The sequence below is a fragment of the Dunckerocampus dactyliophorus genome, chromosome 2 (genome assembly GCF_027744805.1).
Source record: "Dunckerocampus dactyliophorus isolate RoL2022-P2 chromosome 2, RoL_Ddac_1.1, whole genome shotgun sequence".
NCBI classification, from domain to species: Eukaryota; Metazoa; Chordata; class Actinopteri; order Syngnathiformes; family Syngnathidae; genus Dunckerocampus; species Dunckerocampus dactyliophorus.
This window is the reverse complement of record NC_072820.1, coordinates 23,181,445-23,198,575: the sequence shown is the minus strand read 5'-3', so window position 1 is coordinate 23,198,575 and position 17,131 is coordinate 23,181,445. Positions and strand designations below refer to the sequence as shown.

At 39.8% G+C, this 17,131-nt stretch overlaps 1 protein-coding gene across 1 annotated transcript in view; it reads left to right on the top strand.

Moving 5' to 3' along the window:
* The window catches only part of brinp2 (bone morphogenetic protein/retinoic acid inducible neural-specific 2), a 206,578-nt gene that overhangs the window by 166,554 nt on the left and 22,893 nt on the right, over positions 1–17,131 (top strand). The window contains exon 6 of the mRNA XM_054769147.1: positions 7,889–8,125. Within this exon, the coding sequence (XP_054625122.1) occupies positions 7,889–8,125 (237 nt within the window). The remainder of the gene's footprint in view (positions 1–7,888; positions 8,126–17,131) is intronic.

The window sequence follows — 17,131 nt, the reverse complement described above, 5'->3', positions numbered from 1 at the left end:
CATGTTGACAAACACAAACTGGCAGGTGCCATGGTCCAACTCAGTGCACTCATGGAGTGCAGGGTAGGCAGGGCCTGCACACTAAGCCGTGATGCGCCAACGACATCTTAGGTTTCTGCCCTGTATTTGATCAGAAAATGTACAAATTCAGTGATTTTTACTCAAGAAAATGTTTAAAAGGATTGGAATCAAACAGAAAATACATCAATAATACAGTTCAATGGACAAATACAAAGTATTACTATGTATTTTATTTTAGAATTTGCTTTTTTTCATCATGACAAGGCCTCACCTCTGCCTCACCTGCCTCCCCTGACTGCACATCACTGTGTAGTACTCTGTAGGTGAGGAGGTGAATTTAAAATTCAATTAAAAATGTTATACGAAGCCAAAGCAGTGAAGCTAGTACAACTATGCTATTAGGCGTGAGTGTAAAGCCATCTAGAGCAGTTTTAACATTACAGACATCAACCCCTGAGGTGCTGAGAACCACAAACTATAATTTCACTTTTATCTGAGTTTATTACTAAGAAGTTACAAGTCAGTTTAAGTAGCTCGTGTCATCTGAATAACTGTGGAATTTAATAGTATAAAGTAGATAGGTCAGTGCCGAGCCCTGCTGTATGTGTTCGTGTGTGTGGGTGTGTGTGTGTGTGTGTGGGTGTGTGTGTCATTTTAAGACATGTTGGACCTCAAATGCAAAGACAGTGACAGTGACCAAAAGCGACGACAACAAAAAAGCAACAAAAAGCACAGCGGAAAAAAACAGGGAACAAGACTGAATAGAAAGAAAAATACACAGCTAAGCCACAATGGAAAGCTGGGACCCAACAACAAGGCACTTAGGAAGACAGGGCAAGACAAAGGGTAAACACAAAAGTACGTAAAAATGCAAAAGCCTATCCTCTACTCCAAAGATTTAATAACATTAATATTAATGTATGAAGTGTACAAATGTTCAAGAGATGGCTGTAACATTTAATGTAACATTTAATCCATGCATCCATCCATTTTCCTCTGCTTATCCGGGCCCGGGTCGTGAGGGCAGCAGTCTCAGTAGGGGAGCCCAGACTTCCGGGTCCACGGCTATCTCCTCCAGCTACACCGGGAGGACACCAAAGCATTCCCAGGCCAGCTGTGAGATATAATCCCTCCAGCGTGTCCGAGGTCTGCGTTGAGCTATTTAAATTGTTTTTTTTTTTTGTTTTTTTTTTTATTTATTTTTTTTTGTCCTGTCCAGCCATTAGGGCAGATAGTATTGTTGATCTAAATGCCCTTACGTGCTCAACAGATTTGCAGGGAAAAGTGTGAGATACAATTCCCCTGTTATACAGAATTTATTTGACTTTGATGTTTGGTTGTTATGCAAATTTTGAGCGGCCGGACCGGAGCAGGAAGGGATAGAGAAGAAAAGAAAGGAAAACAGAGGGGGAGTGCTGGGATAAGAGGGGGACAAAAAAGAGATAGACAAGGACGGAAAGGACAAAATAATATCAACAACCACAATGATAATACTGCATTGAAACAGTCATACATACTAGTAGTAATAGTAGTAATGAAATGATGACACCTGTGCTGAGCCGGAGGATCCAATTGGCTGTCCATCAAGACACAGGGCGGTCTTCAACCCAAATGAAGGCCCTTACTGGTGCCGACTGCAGCGCAATAACCAACAGACAGCATCTGCGGGAAAAGGGTTTGAAAAACAAAAAACAAATTCAAAGACCTCGTCTCCTTCAACGCCACAAAACTGCCCGTTTAGACTTTGCAAGGGAGCATCAAACATGGGACATTGAAAGGCAGAGAAAAGTTTTATTCTCTGATGAGAAAAAATTTAACCGTGACGGTCCAGATGGCTTCCAACGTTACTGGCATGACAAGGAGATCCCACCTGAGATGTTTTCTATGCGGCACAGTGGAGGGGGTCCATAATGATCTGGGGTGCTTTTTCATTCAATGGAACACTGGAGCTTCAGGTGGTGTAGGGTCGTCAAATGGCTGCTGCTTACGTGCAGATGTTGCAACGGGCATCCCTCATGACTGAGGGCCCTCGTCTGTGTGGTAACAGCTGGGTTTTTCAACATGACAACGCTGCAGTTCACAATGCTCGCTTGACCAAGGACTTCTTCAGGGAGAATAACATCACTCTTTTGGACCATCCTGCATGTTCCCCTCATTTAAATCCCATAGAGAACATTGGAGATGGATGGCAAGGGAAGTTTATAAAAATGGCCATCAGTTCCAGACAGTTGATGCCCTTCGTGAAGCCAATCTTCACCACTTGGAGTAATGTTCCCACTAGCCTCCTGGAAACACTTGCATCAAGCATGCCCAAACCAATTTCTGAAGTGATTAACAAGAACGGTGGAGCTACTCATTACTGAGTCCTTCTGAAAAAATGTTTTATTCTGGTTTGGAGAGTTTTTTTTTTGTTTTTTTGAGCGATGGTCTTAAACTTTTGATCAGCTGATAAACAGCCTATTTCAGTTTAATTGTTGTTTTCAATAAATTACTTTTTCAAAGTGCTTTTTGTCTCACTCTGCATATTGTAGCTCTACTTAAAACCTCATTAAGAGCCAAATGCAAATTCTAGCAATTTTTCAACTGGTCTTAAGATTTTCATCAGGAGTGTACATTGTATATGTATATTGTATATATATATATTATTTAATGAATTTCAATATATAATTCATAGTGTTAAAACACCATCATATACAGCAACATTTGATGTTCTGGCACACTTCAAGCCATAAAGAAATGGAATTGAATCAGTCTTTCAACATGGAGCTGGTTACATGGCACGGTATTTGATATGCAGCTGTTTGCAGTGTTCTGAGCACGCTGATCTGACTTGTAACAGCCTGACGGATAGGAGAACTCTGACTGCCACAGCAGTGTTGAAAGGCAGAATCAAAGCAGCAAATGTAGAGAACTCACAGCAAGCTACTGACGAAAGATTCTCAAACACACACAAATATGTAGTCACACACACACACACCTCAATGCACCTGCCAATGCATAGAGGAGGAGAAAATGTGACTAATTACATGTCTTTTTCCAAGCCACTGAACGAGTAAGTACCAAAGTAGAGAAATGAATATTCATGACGAGGCATTTGAGTGTTGCCTTCTGACAAAACAAATACATTACGGGACTGGGAGACTGATTGAGCAAAGCATGTGAAAGTCTCCACTTTGGCTTGCCAAAGACACTGATACGCCGTGGTTTTGGAGTTATGAGACAAGTATGACAGCCTGGGCTCATAACTTTGTATTTTAATTAAGACATAACCTATCCAATCCAACTTTCCAACAGTTTTAAGCAGTGGCACGGGTATTTTTGATATTGTTCATAATAATTCCAGCATGTGAATAATATGTGAAGTAGCTGAACAATAAGTCAGCTTTATTATGTATGCACATAGTAACAGGTATTATACAATACATAGTGTCCGAAGTGCGGCCTGGGGGCCATTTGCAGCACACGCATGTTTTTTGGGTTTTTTTTGGCACATTGTAAAAATGTAATTTAATAAAATATTAAGAGAAAAAACATATAATCTTACAAGAAAAAAGTGTAATTTTACAAGAGTAACGTAATATTGTGAGGAAAAATAATGTCATTTTAGCAGCATGAGGTTGAAATATTAAAGAAATACATTTTTAAAGACATAATATTATGAGAAACAAAATAACAAATGAAGTTGTAATTTTTGAAAAATTGCATAAAAAGCTAAAATGTTATGAGAATAAAGTAAAAAATATTATGGGAATAAAGTAATCATTCATATCGAAAGTTGAACTATTTGGAAAATAAAAAAAAAAAATAACAGCAGAAATGGAAAAAAGTGCTGTATTGTTATGAGAATAAAGACAAAATATTAAAAGAATTCTAACAAGAAAAAAAGTCACATTTTACAAAAACAAACTTAAAATTATGCGAACAAACAAGTCATTTTAGTAACATAGAGTTGATATATGAAAGAATAAATGCGTTTGTTTTTTGTCAAGTTGTAATATGAGAAAAAAATCTTACAAACAAAATGAAGATAAAGTTGTCATTTTTGCAAAATTACTGTAGGTTGGGGGAAGTTATTATATTATGGGAATAAAGTCATAATATTAAAAAAATACAATTTCCGAAGATTATTTAAGAAGAAAGTTTAAATATTTTGAAAATTTAAAAAAAAATCAAAAGAGTGACATTCATACAAGTAATAGGTTTGTTCACCTATATCACAAAGCTGAGATGCCGTATTTTTTAAAATAATATCATATATATTTATAATATTCATAATAATTTGAATTTAACTACATATAACTTCTTAGCATATCCACATGTGTTGCTTTACAAAATATCAAAGTGGTTCAATTCCTGTATTCCAAAGGTACTCTTTGCTAGTTTAAAATAGATAGGAAAATGATAAGGTAATACGATAAGCTAATATAAGGTAACAGTGTGACATGGTGATTAATCATGATTAATTAATTTGAAAACCATGATTAATCTGATTAAATATTATAATTGCTGTTGTTTTTGACAGCCCTAATACGTATATAAACTCTAGAAAAAATTGAAAAAACCTCAATTTTTTCTAAATTTAGCACCTTTGCATGTATGTCAGCTATTCCATTCCAGTGTGTGTTGAATTACACCCTAAGCACACGTGTTACTACCTAACAGCATACTCATTAGGTGATCACCTGAAGCAAATCCTATGTAAGGAGGAAAAGTATAACAACCACTGCAGTGGCCACCACTGTTTTTTCTGCAATAGGACCAAGTTGGCGGGAAAACATTGGAATCAAAATTACCTTTTGACCATGCCAAAACAGCTGGAGAGAAAACTTTGGAGTAATGAAAAGAAGGGTTAAATTCTGGCTTTAGTGGCACAGGGAAACCCAGAATATAAGGTTGCGTCCATTCGTTAATTTCAAAGACAAAGGTTCACAAGAACAAGGTCAAGCAGCAGACATTGGGGACAACAAACCTGCAGACCGACATGAGTCAAACGACTCTTCACTGCCCGGGCTGACGTCACTTCGTTGGAATGGCGCTCAGCAACCACTTGATGACAGTGAGTGACCAACAAAAGAATGGCAAATGGCAGCTGGGGTGAAGTACACAGCAGGAACAGTTGGAAACAGGCTCCTGTAGGCAGGGATAAATTCATGTAGGGGTACAAAAAACTTATCATCAGTGAAGTTTGCAAAAGACCATAAACATTGGGCCATAAAGGAGTAAGGTCATCTCCAATTTCCAGGTTTTTCCAACACATCATCTGATGGTTAGAGACCTGGACAGGTGTAAAAGTCAGTGTCTGTGAAATTTGTTGGAGGATCGATGGTGATCTGGAGGTGCCTCAGTAAGGTTGGAATCAGGCAGATTCGTCTTTGGAAGGACGCACCTACAAGCTTATCCAGGAAGAAAACGCCCTCTGCCCTCTGCCCTCTGCCCTCTGCCCTGAACAGTGGTGCCACCAGGAATTCTGGGCCCCATGAAAAATATTGTTTAACGGTTTAACTGTTTGAATTCTTGCGCCAGGATCGACATAAATTCACCCAACAGTGGTGCCAAAGACGAGCGACAAGATACTGTACATGAAAGAAAATATTGAGCTGTGGATCTCAAGCCATGACAGCACAGTGTCTTACTAATGCTTTACTTGCCGACTGTGCTCCCAACTCCGTTCACGTCATCAACCAGCTCCCTGTTGTCATTCTGGACTGCCCCCTTACCTTTCTCACAATCATTCTCACCCTCAAAAAATGATAAAAGATACTGGAGGCGCACGAGGAAGAAAGCCAGCACTCTCAGTTCTTGCTGTAATACGAAGTAGCATGGAAGAAGATGAAGAGGACAATCCTGCAGTGTTCAAGAACACGGCTAATTGCAGGTGTGCCTAGTTGCTCCACACCACACCGGAAGTGAGGAAAACACAAAAAGAAACGAATAGGGCAACAAATACAAAATAATAAGACAGGAAGGAACCGTGTGACAGCAACATATATTTTTACTATAAATCATTATAAAATCATGCAGTGGTAACAACTATTTGATCCTCACGTTGTATGCTATTAAAACTGTAGTTTTTCCAAAATAAGCCCAAAGAATGTGCTTACAAAGTGCTTTGCAAGGCTTTCATTTTGAGACGTCTTCATTGCACAGCAGGAATAACGCCATCAAATAAAATTGAGTAATAAAGTCTGCAGGTCGGAAACAATCTGTGCACGACAGTCTGCAACAGCAGATGTTTTATTTTTATAGTGACGACAGACAAGGTGGCAGTTGCTACTTATAGCATCATAAACTGTGGAAAATATAATGCTAGGCAGTCTTCCAGCCTCACGTACAGTATATGCACAGACAAAAGCTGCTGCAGGAGCTGCCACTCCCACGACGTAAGACACCAGCAATAGCAAAGGTGCACTTTTATGATCTTTTGTGTCTTACTTACAGCTCACATACACTAATTGACCACAACATTAGAACCACTTGCACTAATGAGAAAGCTGCATCAACAAGTCAGCCTTCTCAGAATAATGTTTCTGCTTTACTGCTTTTCCATTTGTACATGTAAGGCTAAAAGGATACACGATTTAAAAGCTGGGACTTGGTAACCCAACTAAAACCTGGTTGTACAATTTACTCGTGATGGGTCGCTTGCGAATGAAACGGCTCTTATGAAGTGAACGACGGCAGCTGGTTCTTTGAAGCCAGCGAGCCGTCATTGTTTTCTCGTCTTTTTTTTCTGTTAAAGCCGCGTGTGATTGGTAAAAATGTGTGGTACAGAGTGTGTAAACACTCAGCAGAACGGGGATGGAGGGGGTTACACACACAAGCAATTTGGAAAGGTGAGGAAAATGAGCAGCAGGAAACAAAAGCTGAGGAACTTTGTCTTTCTGAATGCCAATCTTCATTAAAAACTCTTACGCAGATGATTGTTTTTCTTTTAGCTTTGCTCATTTGAATTCAGATTTGATTGTATCATGATGTGTTGTTTCACTGTAAATAGTTGGACATTTACAAATAATGCACACAGATTGGACCTTTTTTTCTAAATGAGATGCGTATCCTTTCTAGAATATTTAAACATTCATTCTACATGTCAGTTCAGCTTCAGCATCTCAGGATTCACCAGCAATTGCTGCTGAAATTGCTTCATCTACTTCAGGGGTGCCCACAGTGTGGCAGTTTTTTTTAATCAACATTCTAAATGTACAATTAAACAAGAAAATAACAGCAAAAAAGAAAAAAAAGTCGAGCATAAAGTCGTAAAATTCTGAAACATAACTTTTAGAAGCAAAAAGTTGAAATCTGTTTTTAAAATCGTAATGTTATGAGAAACAAAACAAAGAATGAAGTTGCAAGTTATGGAAAATTGTATTGGGAAAAAGTTGTAATGTCATGAGAATAAAGTCAAAATATTATGGGAATAAAGTTATAACATTACAAGAAAAATAAAATGTAAATGTTGAAATATTTGAAAAAAATATAAATAGAAAAAAGTGTAATTTAAGGAGAAGAAGTTCATAGTAATAATGCGCTTTTTCACCTGTATCAGACTATATGAGATGCAGGCTGGGTTTTTTTCTTTAAATATATACAACTTCTTAGATGTACAATAATAAAGTCGCCCTTCCATCCTTTGATTTATCAGTATGTGGCCCTCGATGGAAAAAGTTTGGACACCCCAATCTAGTTGCTCATAAATCTGGTTTTATTTGGCCCATTTCACTATGCCACACCACCTTAAACCTCACTCACGAAGTAATCGTCCCTGTTCTTACAGACGTAAAACATAAAGGTATGTGGTAAGAAGGCCACTTAGTTGTGCAAATGTACAAAGATCTCACCATATGTCCCCGTTTATTTTGAATTCTTCCAGGCTTGCAGGATGTCCTGCCAGAGTTTCTGCGTGGGCGCTTTGTGGAGGCGGCCCTCAGCTACGTGGCGTGCAACTCAGAGGGCGAGTTGCTGTGCCGCAACAATGACTGCTGGTGCCGATGCTCCCCTCGCTTCCCAGACTGCAACTGTCCCTTTGCAGATATCAAGGTCATGGAGGAGAACTTGGAGAAAAGCAAGGATGCCTGGAACGCTTTCAACCAAGACTTCATAGAATCTGGTACGTGCTTGAGTGACTGACAGGACACAATGTACAGTAATTGATATAAACAGAAATTAAAGCATTAAAAGCATCCATGACGAGTCTTAGACTGCAGACAAGTCATTCCTTTATTTTAAACAAAGACGCTCCAATCAGGGTTTTATGGTGCCGATACCGACGACACCGATCACCCATGAGTGAGATCGGCCAATACCGATCACATGGATTAACTGCACATTTTTTAATTTATTTCTGATGAGAAAAATAGAAAATAAAGAAAAATGTTAAAAATATGTACATTTGTTGTTGAGTCAAGCCACGAAATTCACACAGTGATGTGGCGAGGGACGACTGCATAATACATTTCAATGGACAAATATCAATACGCCTTTTTATTTTACATTTTATATTATCATCATGACAGGTAAGGCTTTGCTTCACCAGCCTCCCCTGACTACACGCACACCACTGGCCTATGTATAGTATATACAGTATGTAACACAGCAAACTTTTTTTTGAAGGTTAACGTTAATAATGTGAAATGTGCCAACAACTACAAATGTGGTTCCTGAGCCACAATGATTGAGAGCATTAGATTTGTCCAATCGTGTTCTTGTATGTTTAGTTTCTAAATGGACCTATTTGAGGAATCCTGTTCTTGTTAAATGGATTTGCACCAAGCTGCGTGTGTTTATCACATTGCAAGAGGAACACAGGTGTGTGATATAATTGCCGTAGCGATGCCAAACAATTGCAGCATCTCATGCTAAATTGGAAAGCAAAGCCAGACCACCTACTTGTTCTCCGTTTTCTTCATTTGGCGACACGCAACTTTCCTTCTTCACAACTTGGGAGATGTGGACAGGATTTAATTGGACACAGCTTTTTGGCACATTCCTTAAACACTTCTCTGTAGTTCTCATGGGATTCAGCGCTGACATTTATTTGGAAATTGCTTAGTGAGTCACATGATAGCAGTAAACAGCTTTTCCGTGAATTATTTCACTGCTTTTGACAGCAAAGTGTTTTTCTTTGCTTATTAAATCTTTAAAAAAGGCGCGACGAACTCAAGAGAAAAGAGCAAAGATGTAGAATTTTATGGTGTTCATTCTGCTGATGCTATAGGTTTTGTCAGGAGATTAACTTGGTGCTGTTTGTCTTAAAAATGAGGCCTTTAGTGCATTGACTAAAAATAGCACGAAAGGAAGACAGTTTGTCACATGCAATGAAAGAGAGATGGCATATTCTGTACACCCACAGGCATGCATTCAGGCAGTCATCAAAGTTTGAGCACTTTTGAAGATACACAAAGTCTGCTGTTATTTAAATACGCACACATAGCTCACGGCTGGGATTCGAATCAGCACCTCCAAGTCTGAGTCCATGGTGGAGAAAAGGATGGAGTGCCGCCTCCGGGATGAGATCCTGCCCCAAGCGGAGGAGTTCAAGAAAGGAGCCAGATGAGGTGGCTCGGGCATCTGGTGAGGATGTCGCCCGGACGCCTCCCTGGGGAGGTGTTCAGGACACGCCCGACCGGTAGGAGGCCTCGGGGAAGACCCAGGACATGTTGGAGAGGCTATGTCTCTCAACTGGCCTCGGAACGCCTCGGGATCCGCCTGGAGGAGCTGGACGAAATAGCCGGGAAAAGGGAAGTCTGGGCTTCCCTGCTTAGGCTGCTACCCCTGCGAACCGATCTTGGATAAGCAGTAGAAGATGGATACATGGGAAGTTTAGGCAAGGCAAGTTTATTTACAGAGCACAATTCGTACACGAGGTAATTCAAAGTGCTTTACAGAAAACAATGGTAAAATCATATCATAAAATCATTCCATAAAAACATAAAATCATTCTAAAATCATTACATAAAGTTCCATAAATCATTCTATTAAAAAAGAAAATTCAATATGAAGAGTGAAAATAAAATACTTTAAGTTGTCGTATGCACAGCTGAATAGAAGTGTTTTCAGGCTACATTTGAACATTACTAAAGTTGAGGATTGTCGCACATCTTCTGGAAGACTGCTCCAGATTTTGGTAGCATAAAACTGAAACGCAGCCTCACCGTGTTTAGTCCTGACTGTGGGCACCAGCAGGAGACCACTCCCTGAGCTTCTCAGAGCCGCAAATGGTTTATGTGGCTCTAACATGTCAGAGATGTACTTTGGCGTAAGACCATGAACCCCAAGCAGAGATGTTTTAATTTCTATTCTCTGATCGACAGTCAGCCAGTGCAGAGACCTGAGTGCTGGACTAATATGGTCATATTTCCTGGTTCTAGTCAGGATCCGAGCAGCAGCATGCACCCATTACAGTAGTCTAGCCTGCTGGAGACAAAGGCATGTATTAGTCTCTCTCAATCTGGTTTAGACATTATTCCCTTGATTTTGGCAATGTTTTTTAGGTAGTAAAAAGCTGCTGGTGTTATTGATATAATGTGACTGTAAAAGTTCAGATCTGAATCCATTATTAACCCGAGATTTCTAACCTAATGATTACGTTTTGGAGAAAGCATCTCAAAGTGGCTAATAACACTTTGTCTTTGTGTCCCTGTGCTGTCATTAATGAGTCTTCCCTGAACTGCAGACCCTGCTGCTGGTTTGGGTGTGCCAGACAGGTCAAACAAAACACAAACAAATAGCAACACCCCCAGTAATAATCAAATCAAAAGTGTGACCTCTGCTGTGGGTGGGCTCGGTCACATGCTGAGTTAGACCAAATATATACACATACTCAAACAAAGAAAAAAGCCCAAATGACAATTTTTGGGTGAGTATATTGTCCCTGAATGTGGAACACACACACCCACCCCTCTGGTTTTGTCGTGTTTCAGATACAACGTTGAAATGAGGAGGACTAGACTCAATCAGGACATCTGTGTTTTTGTCCGGCCATGTCTCAGTTAAAAACATAAAATCAAGATTGTAAAAGGAAATAAAATGATCAATTAAAATGGATGAATTATTTAAAGATTTGACATTAAGTACAGCATGTTTAAGATTACCTGTAGGTCGAGTTGAACTGGTCGCTGTGTTCTTGCAAGGGATTTGGATTGCTTTGATCAGACAGTCTAACTGTCCGTCTCTTAACTAATGTGGTTTGACAGTAGTTATTGTTTTAGGTGAGAACACTCCCTCCCTGGGCGTCTGTTGGTATGAGGTTTAGCAACGCAGAAGCCCTGAGTGTCCTAGACAACTAGTCTAAATACTGCCTATTATATTTTCTAATAAAGTGAAGTAGAAGTGTGTGCAGCATTTGTTTGGTGTATGGAGATGTCTGACAGTGGTAAAATAGCTGAGAAAGATTTGCTGCAGCGTTTGAGTCATTTAATTAGTTTATTTCATTCAGATTATATAATGAACACGAGGCTGTAGTGTCGTCAACTCCAGAGTGGAGAGAGGTGGGGTTTGTGACGTCATTGTTTCACAAAAGTAGCGTATTTGTTGTCCACACAGTGATTATTGATGGGAATTGAAAACCGGTTCTTGTTGAGAACCAGCTCCTAGTGTTTCAATTCCTTGGAATCGTTTGCCAATTTTGCAAAGGATTCCCTTCCAGTGGGAACAAATGACGCCATGACAACAGTTGTCTGCAACTGCTTGTATGGCTTTCCAAGGTTTATTTATCCTTCTCAGACACCCAAAATAATTTGTGGGGCATGGCAGAAAAAGTTTGATCACTGTTTTAAGGTTATCCTGTTCTGACAGAACAGCTTCTAATACAGCTTCAGCATTCTTCAAGGTCAGTTAATAGATAATGTTGTGACCATGTTGTGATCTAAACCGCACCTTAACTGCTTGCTCAGTCTTTAAGGAACACTGATTAGCCCCTTTGATTTAAAGGGGCCACAACAATTACTCTGAAGATAGTACATTGGTGATGTTAAACAGCTTTGTGATTCAAAGTCCACCTGTCTGCACGATGAACAACTGGGTTTTTGTTGGAGTAAAAACAAATATGTGGGGGAGGTCTTGGCAGCAGAGGATATTGAGGGTGATAGCTGGGAGGATTACACCAAATGACAGAGGGATATGGCTTTTCTGGGCAGTTGACATCTCAGCACACTAACATATACAGTAGCAACAAACTATGAAAAGAAAACACACACAGCTGTTCAGTATTTTGCCAATATGGCAGTGCCCTGCTTGGCTGCAGCTGTACTGGCTTGCGATAGAATCTAAGATTGAATTATAAATAACCCAAAGCATGTGTCGTTTCACGGTGAAGCTGCAATGTAATCTTTCCAAAACAGTACACGATCAACAGAAAATTATTGCATTCGTAAATCCTGCAGGTTTGGAAGTGTGGATATGACTGCTTTGAACCTTCTCCATTGCCTTGGACTGTTGCCCCAGCTACCATAGCAGCCTACAAAGCAGCAGAGCTTCGTACCAGCAGATGAAAGGGGGTGGTGTGACAGAAAAACAGAAGCATTATCATAGCAGTTTACATTCCTTCCAACACAGAGAAGACCTGAATGCTCTCTACCACTCGGTCATCTGCTCTTTGACTGTAATATTGCGTTATACCCTGGCTGGAAAGACCAATAGCTAATATAAATGGGAAGAGGTTCCCAACTTTCTCAGGTACAACCAGGACGATTTATTTGTCCCATCCATCCATCTTCTATGCCGTTTATCCTCACTAGAGTTGTGGGTATGCTGGAGCCTATCCCAGCTGACCAGCGGCGAGGTACACCCTGGACCGGTCACCAGCCGATGGCAGGGCACATATAGACAAACAACCATTCACACTTTATTTGTGCTGTACATAATTTATTTCCAAAATGATAAAAGGAGAATAAATAGCAGGTTTTTTAACAAACTAGTCCAACAGTCCAAAAACGTGCAGCCAGTTGGGAGGAGAGAGGGATGGGAGGTGCTCTTCCCCAATGCCCTCTCTCTCTAGGTCTTTTAAAGGGGCTGGGTCCCCTGCTGCAGCCAACCAGGGGAGATGACGGCCTCAAAAACAAACAAAAAAAACACACACAGCTGCGCGAACTTAAGGGCAATTACCTCAAACAAAAAACAAACCAAGACAAACACACGCATCCAATATCAAAACTGTGTTCCTTCATAACCATCAGTATGTGAGATCAGAACGCTGTGGACCAGTCTCATAGCAACACCAAATCATCACAGGTCAGTCGAGGTACTACATCTGTTCTGTGATTGTCAGTAGACACATTGTGTGTATGTCTGTGTGTGCTCTTACTTGGGGGTTTTATGCAAAGCTGCAAGCTGTGTTGTGTGGAAAGCCGGACTTGCCTGTAGCGAAGGTAGCTCTCTTTTAAAGCAACTGTATCACCATGGTAACTCATAACCTGGTCCCGACCAGTTTATGTCCAGGCTTAAGTCTTAAAATCAACTATTAAAGTGCCACTGTTTCACTGTTTAGCAAATTTGGAGATGGCATCACCGTTTATTTATGACCTATATTAGCCCACAAGGGGACATGAAGAAAAAAAATTGAAAAAAAAGCTCATTCCCTGATGATATTATCCATCTATAAGAGAGATAGCTTTTCAGCCGAAGGAATACGCTAGATATGCTCACACGAGCACCAGGAATAAAATGCAATATAAAATAATAATTAAGCCATTGTTGTTGTAAATGTTACAGCAGCCATTGTGTAAGTACTCGCATTAGTGGTTTAGTGGTCACAACGAGATACAGTCAGAGGTCACAACGAGAAGTTGTTGCTCCAATTTATTTATTTTTTAAATGGATAAGTGTTAAAAAGTCAAAGTTGTTCAATGTTGAGTGTTGATAAATAAAAAGACTACAAGGGCATAGTTAGTATAATACATCAGTGCTATCTTGCACATTAGATGCTCAGCATTCTTTTGTCAGCGGCCCTCCGTCGCTCTCTAGGCACGACAGTGTTGCTTTTAGCAGTCATAATCTTTTGGCAACTCCTCATAACGCTCCATAATAATTACTTAGTCATTTTTTGTAAAATACACCAGCCAGGATGGCTACATGTTTGAGCGGAAGTAAAATAATGTGACGTCAAACGCCCCCTATTATGTGAACGCGCACTCAGCACAGAGCCGAAAACCGGACTTGGCAAAGTCAGTTGAGAAACACCGTTGCAGTACCGTTTAATTCTGTTTGGGGAGTTTAGGTTTCGTTGAGCTACAGCTTGAGCACAAAGCCTGGGATGGTTGAGCCACTTTCGCAGAATACCCCCTAGGTCATGTTGAACTACACAGGAAGTTCAAAATAGAGTGCAAACATTGTGAAACAGACACACATCTAACAACTACAACGAGGAAAAACACAAGGCCCTCAACAGTACAGTGCTACCTTGACTTACGAGCGTCCCAATGAGTTTTTCGAGATATGAGTTGGTGTAGCAGAGAGGTAGAAGATAGACATATAGACACATTTTATTTATGAGCCCTGATTTATGACTGCAACGGTCAAAGGTCACATTCGATATGTCATAGGGCCGTATTTCATAAGTCAAAAATCACGACCACGTGACTGAGATCAAAGGGCTGGAAATCATAAAACAGACATCTGGAAATCATGTGGTGACCTCGAGGTCAACAGTCATATTTCATAGGTAAATCATGACCAAGTATAGCCCCTCCCTTATTCCCCTTATTTCTGGGCATGTGTGTGTGCGTGTGTGACTGTGGCCCCCTCGAGCCATCCTCTTTCCCCCCTCTTCTTGCCCCAGTCTCTTTGCTGCTTCCTTGTGTTTTAGTAGGCCCATGTCTCATGTACTTTTTAAAAAACAGTTACAATCAGTATTATGTATTTATTGAGAGGTACTATAGGTTCTGTAGCTTTTTTACCGTTTCCTTGAATTTTAGTAGACCCAATTTCTTATGCACTTAAAAAAAATATTACAGCGTCTGCTACGTCCTCGCTTTTCACTTCACCTAACTACAGCTATTTTGTTAAAAATTGAAGGTGGCATTTATGAATGTCGTGAAAAATTCATGCAATATCGTAATTACCTTTTAGCACTCCATCAGGGTTGTTTCTGTATGAACTGAGAGCAAGAAATCATTTGTTAGAAATAAACATGCAATGGAAGCCAGTAAAGATCTATCCATCATTGCATGAAAATATCATGTTGTTATTGATTTAAAACATTTGTGTGTTATTTGACATGACACTGATGGATATCATTTGTCATTTATCATAAACACCATTACGCACGAGCGTATAGTATCCCAACTAAAGGATAAATGAAAAACACAACACAGTGCTTCAATACTTCATCATTTTGTTTTATAACCATGATAATATTATGTGTTTGATTAATATTAAACATAACAAACATCAGGTTGTCAATTAAATAATTCTAGAGATTAAGTTTACAAGACACAGCGCTGATATGTCCTTAGTGCTCCGTTTCTCGCTTGTCGTTGGTCAGTTTATCAAAAAAATAAGAATTTGTTGCATATATCAAGTATGTCATCAATAGCAACATTTATTTACCATGCACGGCCTTTATTTGTGTGGCTAGTGTCAGGGCCGCTTGTGTAAACGTTATCTTTAATTTTCCATAAATGATAGGCTTTACTTTTGTTGTGCTTTGAAATAACACACATTAGTTCTTATAAAATAATGATAATATACCTAATAGTTAGATAGTGTTAATGTCGTCATTAAGTTGAATTTTTTTAAAACATCCGTCTGGAATTACAGCAATTAATTTTTGACATAACTTCATCCCTGTTTTGAGTCATTACATCCACCTTTAAATGAAACAGATTTTGCTAAGTTACAGTATGTTCATCTAAAATGTGCCATCAATTGATATCCGACCACTTTTTTAAGTTCTGCGCCCCGTTCCAAAGGCGCTGTTGACAGCAAACTCACCCATCTTCCTCTTATTATGCCACTGCTGTGTCCTCCAAATATGATGTTTTTACGGGCCTCCAGCTCTCCAAATAAGATTTCCACCTCAGTTTCGGTGAAGTTCCGCTTCTTCGCCTTCGACTTCTCCGCAGCCATGATTCAAAAGAACTGAGCGAAATGCAATCAAGGGTCATTAAATATGGACGCCGCATTCATGAGTCACTTTGCATTGACCATTTATGGCGAATTGAAGGCGTGGAGAGGGCGTGAAGTGGGGTGGAATTGCACACATTTGGACAGCAGGTGAAACACAAATTGCTTGAATGTGTGCGTACGCCACTTTTTTTTATGTCTGAATATTTTTGTCCGTACGCACATTTGGGGTTTCTGGCGTACGCAGACTAGCCAGATTTCTACGCACAGTTTTATAGTCGAGGCCCCTGGTCAATTGACTTTGCAACACTGACCCAATTTTGGATCTCCTCTTGAAAGACAAAGTCATCCATGTCATGAAATGATGGAAGTGAAGGAGAAGAAGACATATCTATCATATCTATATGTCCTGACTTTTCTCCAGGGCAAGGGAGATCTCAGGAATCACACTATGCTTGCCCAATCTCACCACCCTTTCACCAATACTCTAAAAATCATCAGCTGTACCCGTCACTACATTCTACCGGCATACGGACCTTCATCGAGATAAGGGGACTCTTTTTTCCTCTAGTTAATTCAACATGGCACAGCAGAAGGCTTCAGGTAAAAGGTCTGGTCTTTCACTTGTAGAACGCTTTTCCACCTCGAAGGCACTCAAAGTACAGGTAATATTCACCCATGACCCACCACATCTCTGTACAACTCGACCTTGAATAATAATAAGAACAATCATAACAACAACATTAACAATAATGATAATGGACAAAAAGTACATCAGATGCAATCAAAGCCAAATATGACTGTTTGAGAGCTTTACTTGTTTTGTATTTAAAGTTGTTTTTAAATGTTTACATGATCTACATAGCCTCTCTCCAGGTGCATTAAAAAACATGATGGTATCAGGGTAAATGGGGAAAACCACATTTGGACAGTCTACTTTTTTCACAATAAAGGTCGAGTGTTAAAATTAAAAGAGAAACTAAGTTGGACGCATTAACTCTGCATGTCCTTATCATTCGCACACAGTTCAAAACGCCCCACTGGGCTTCCTTGA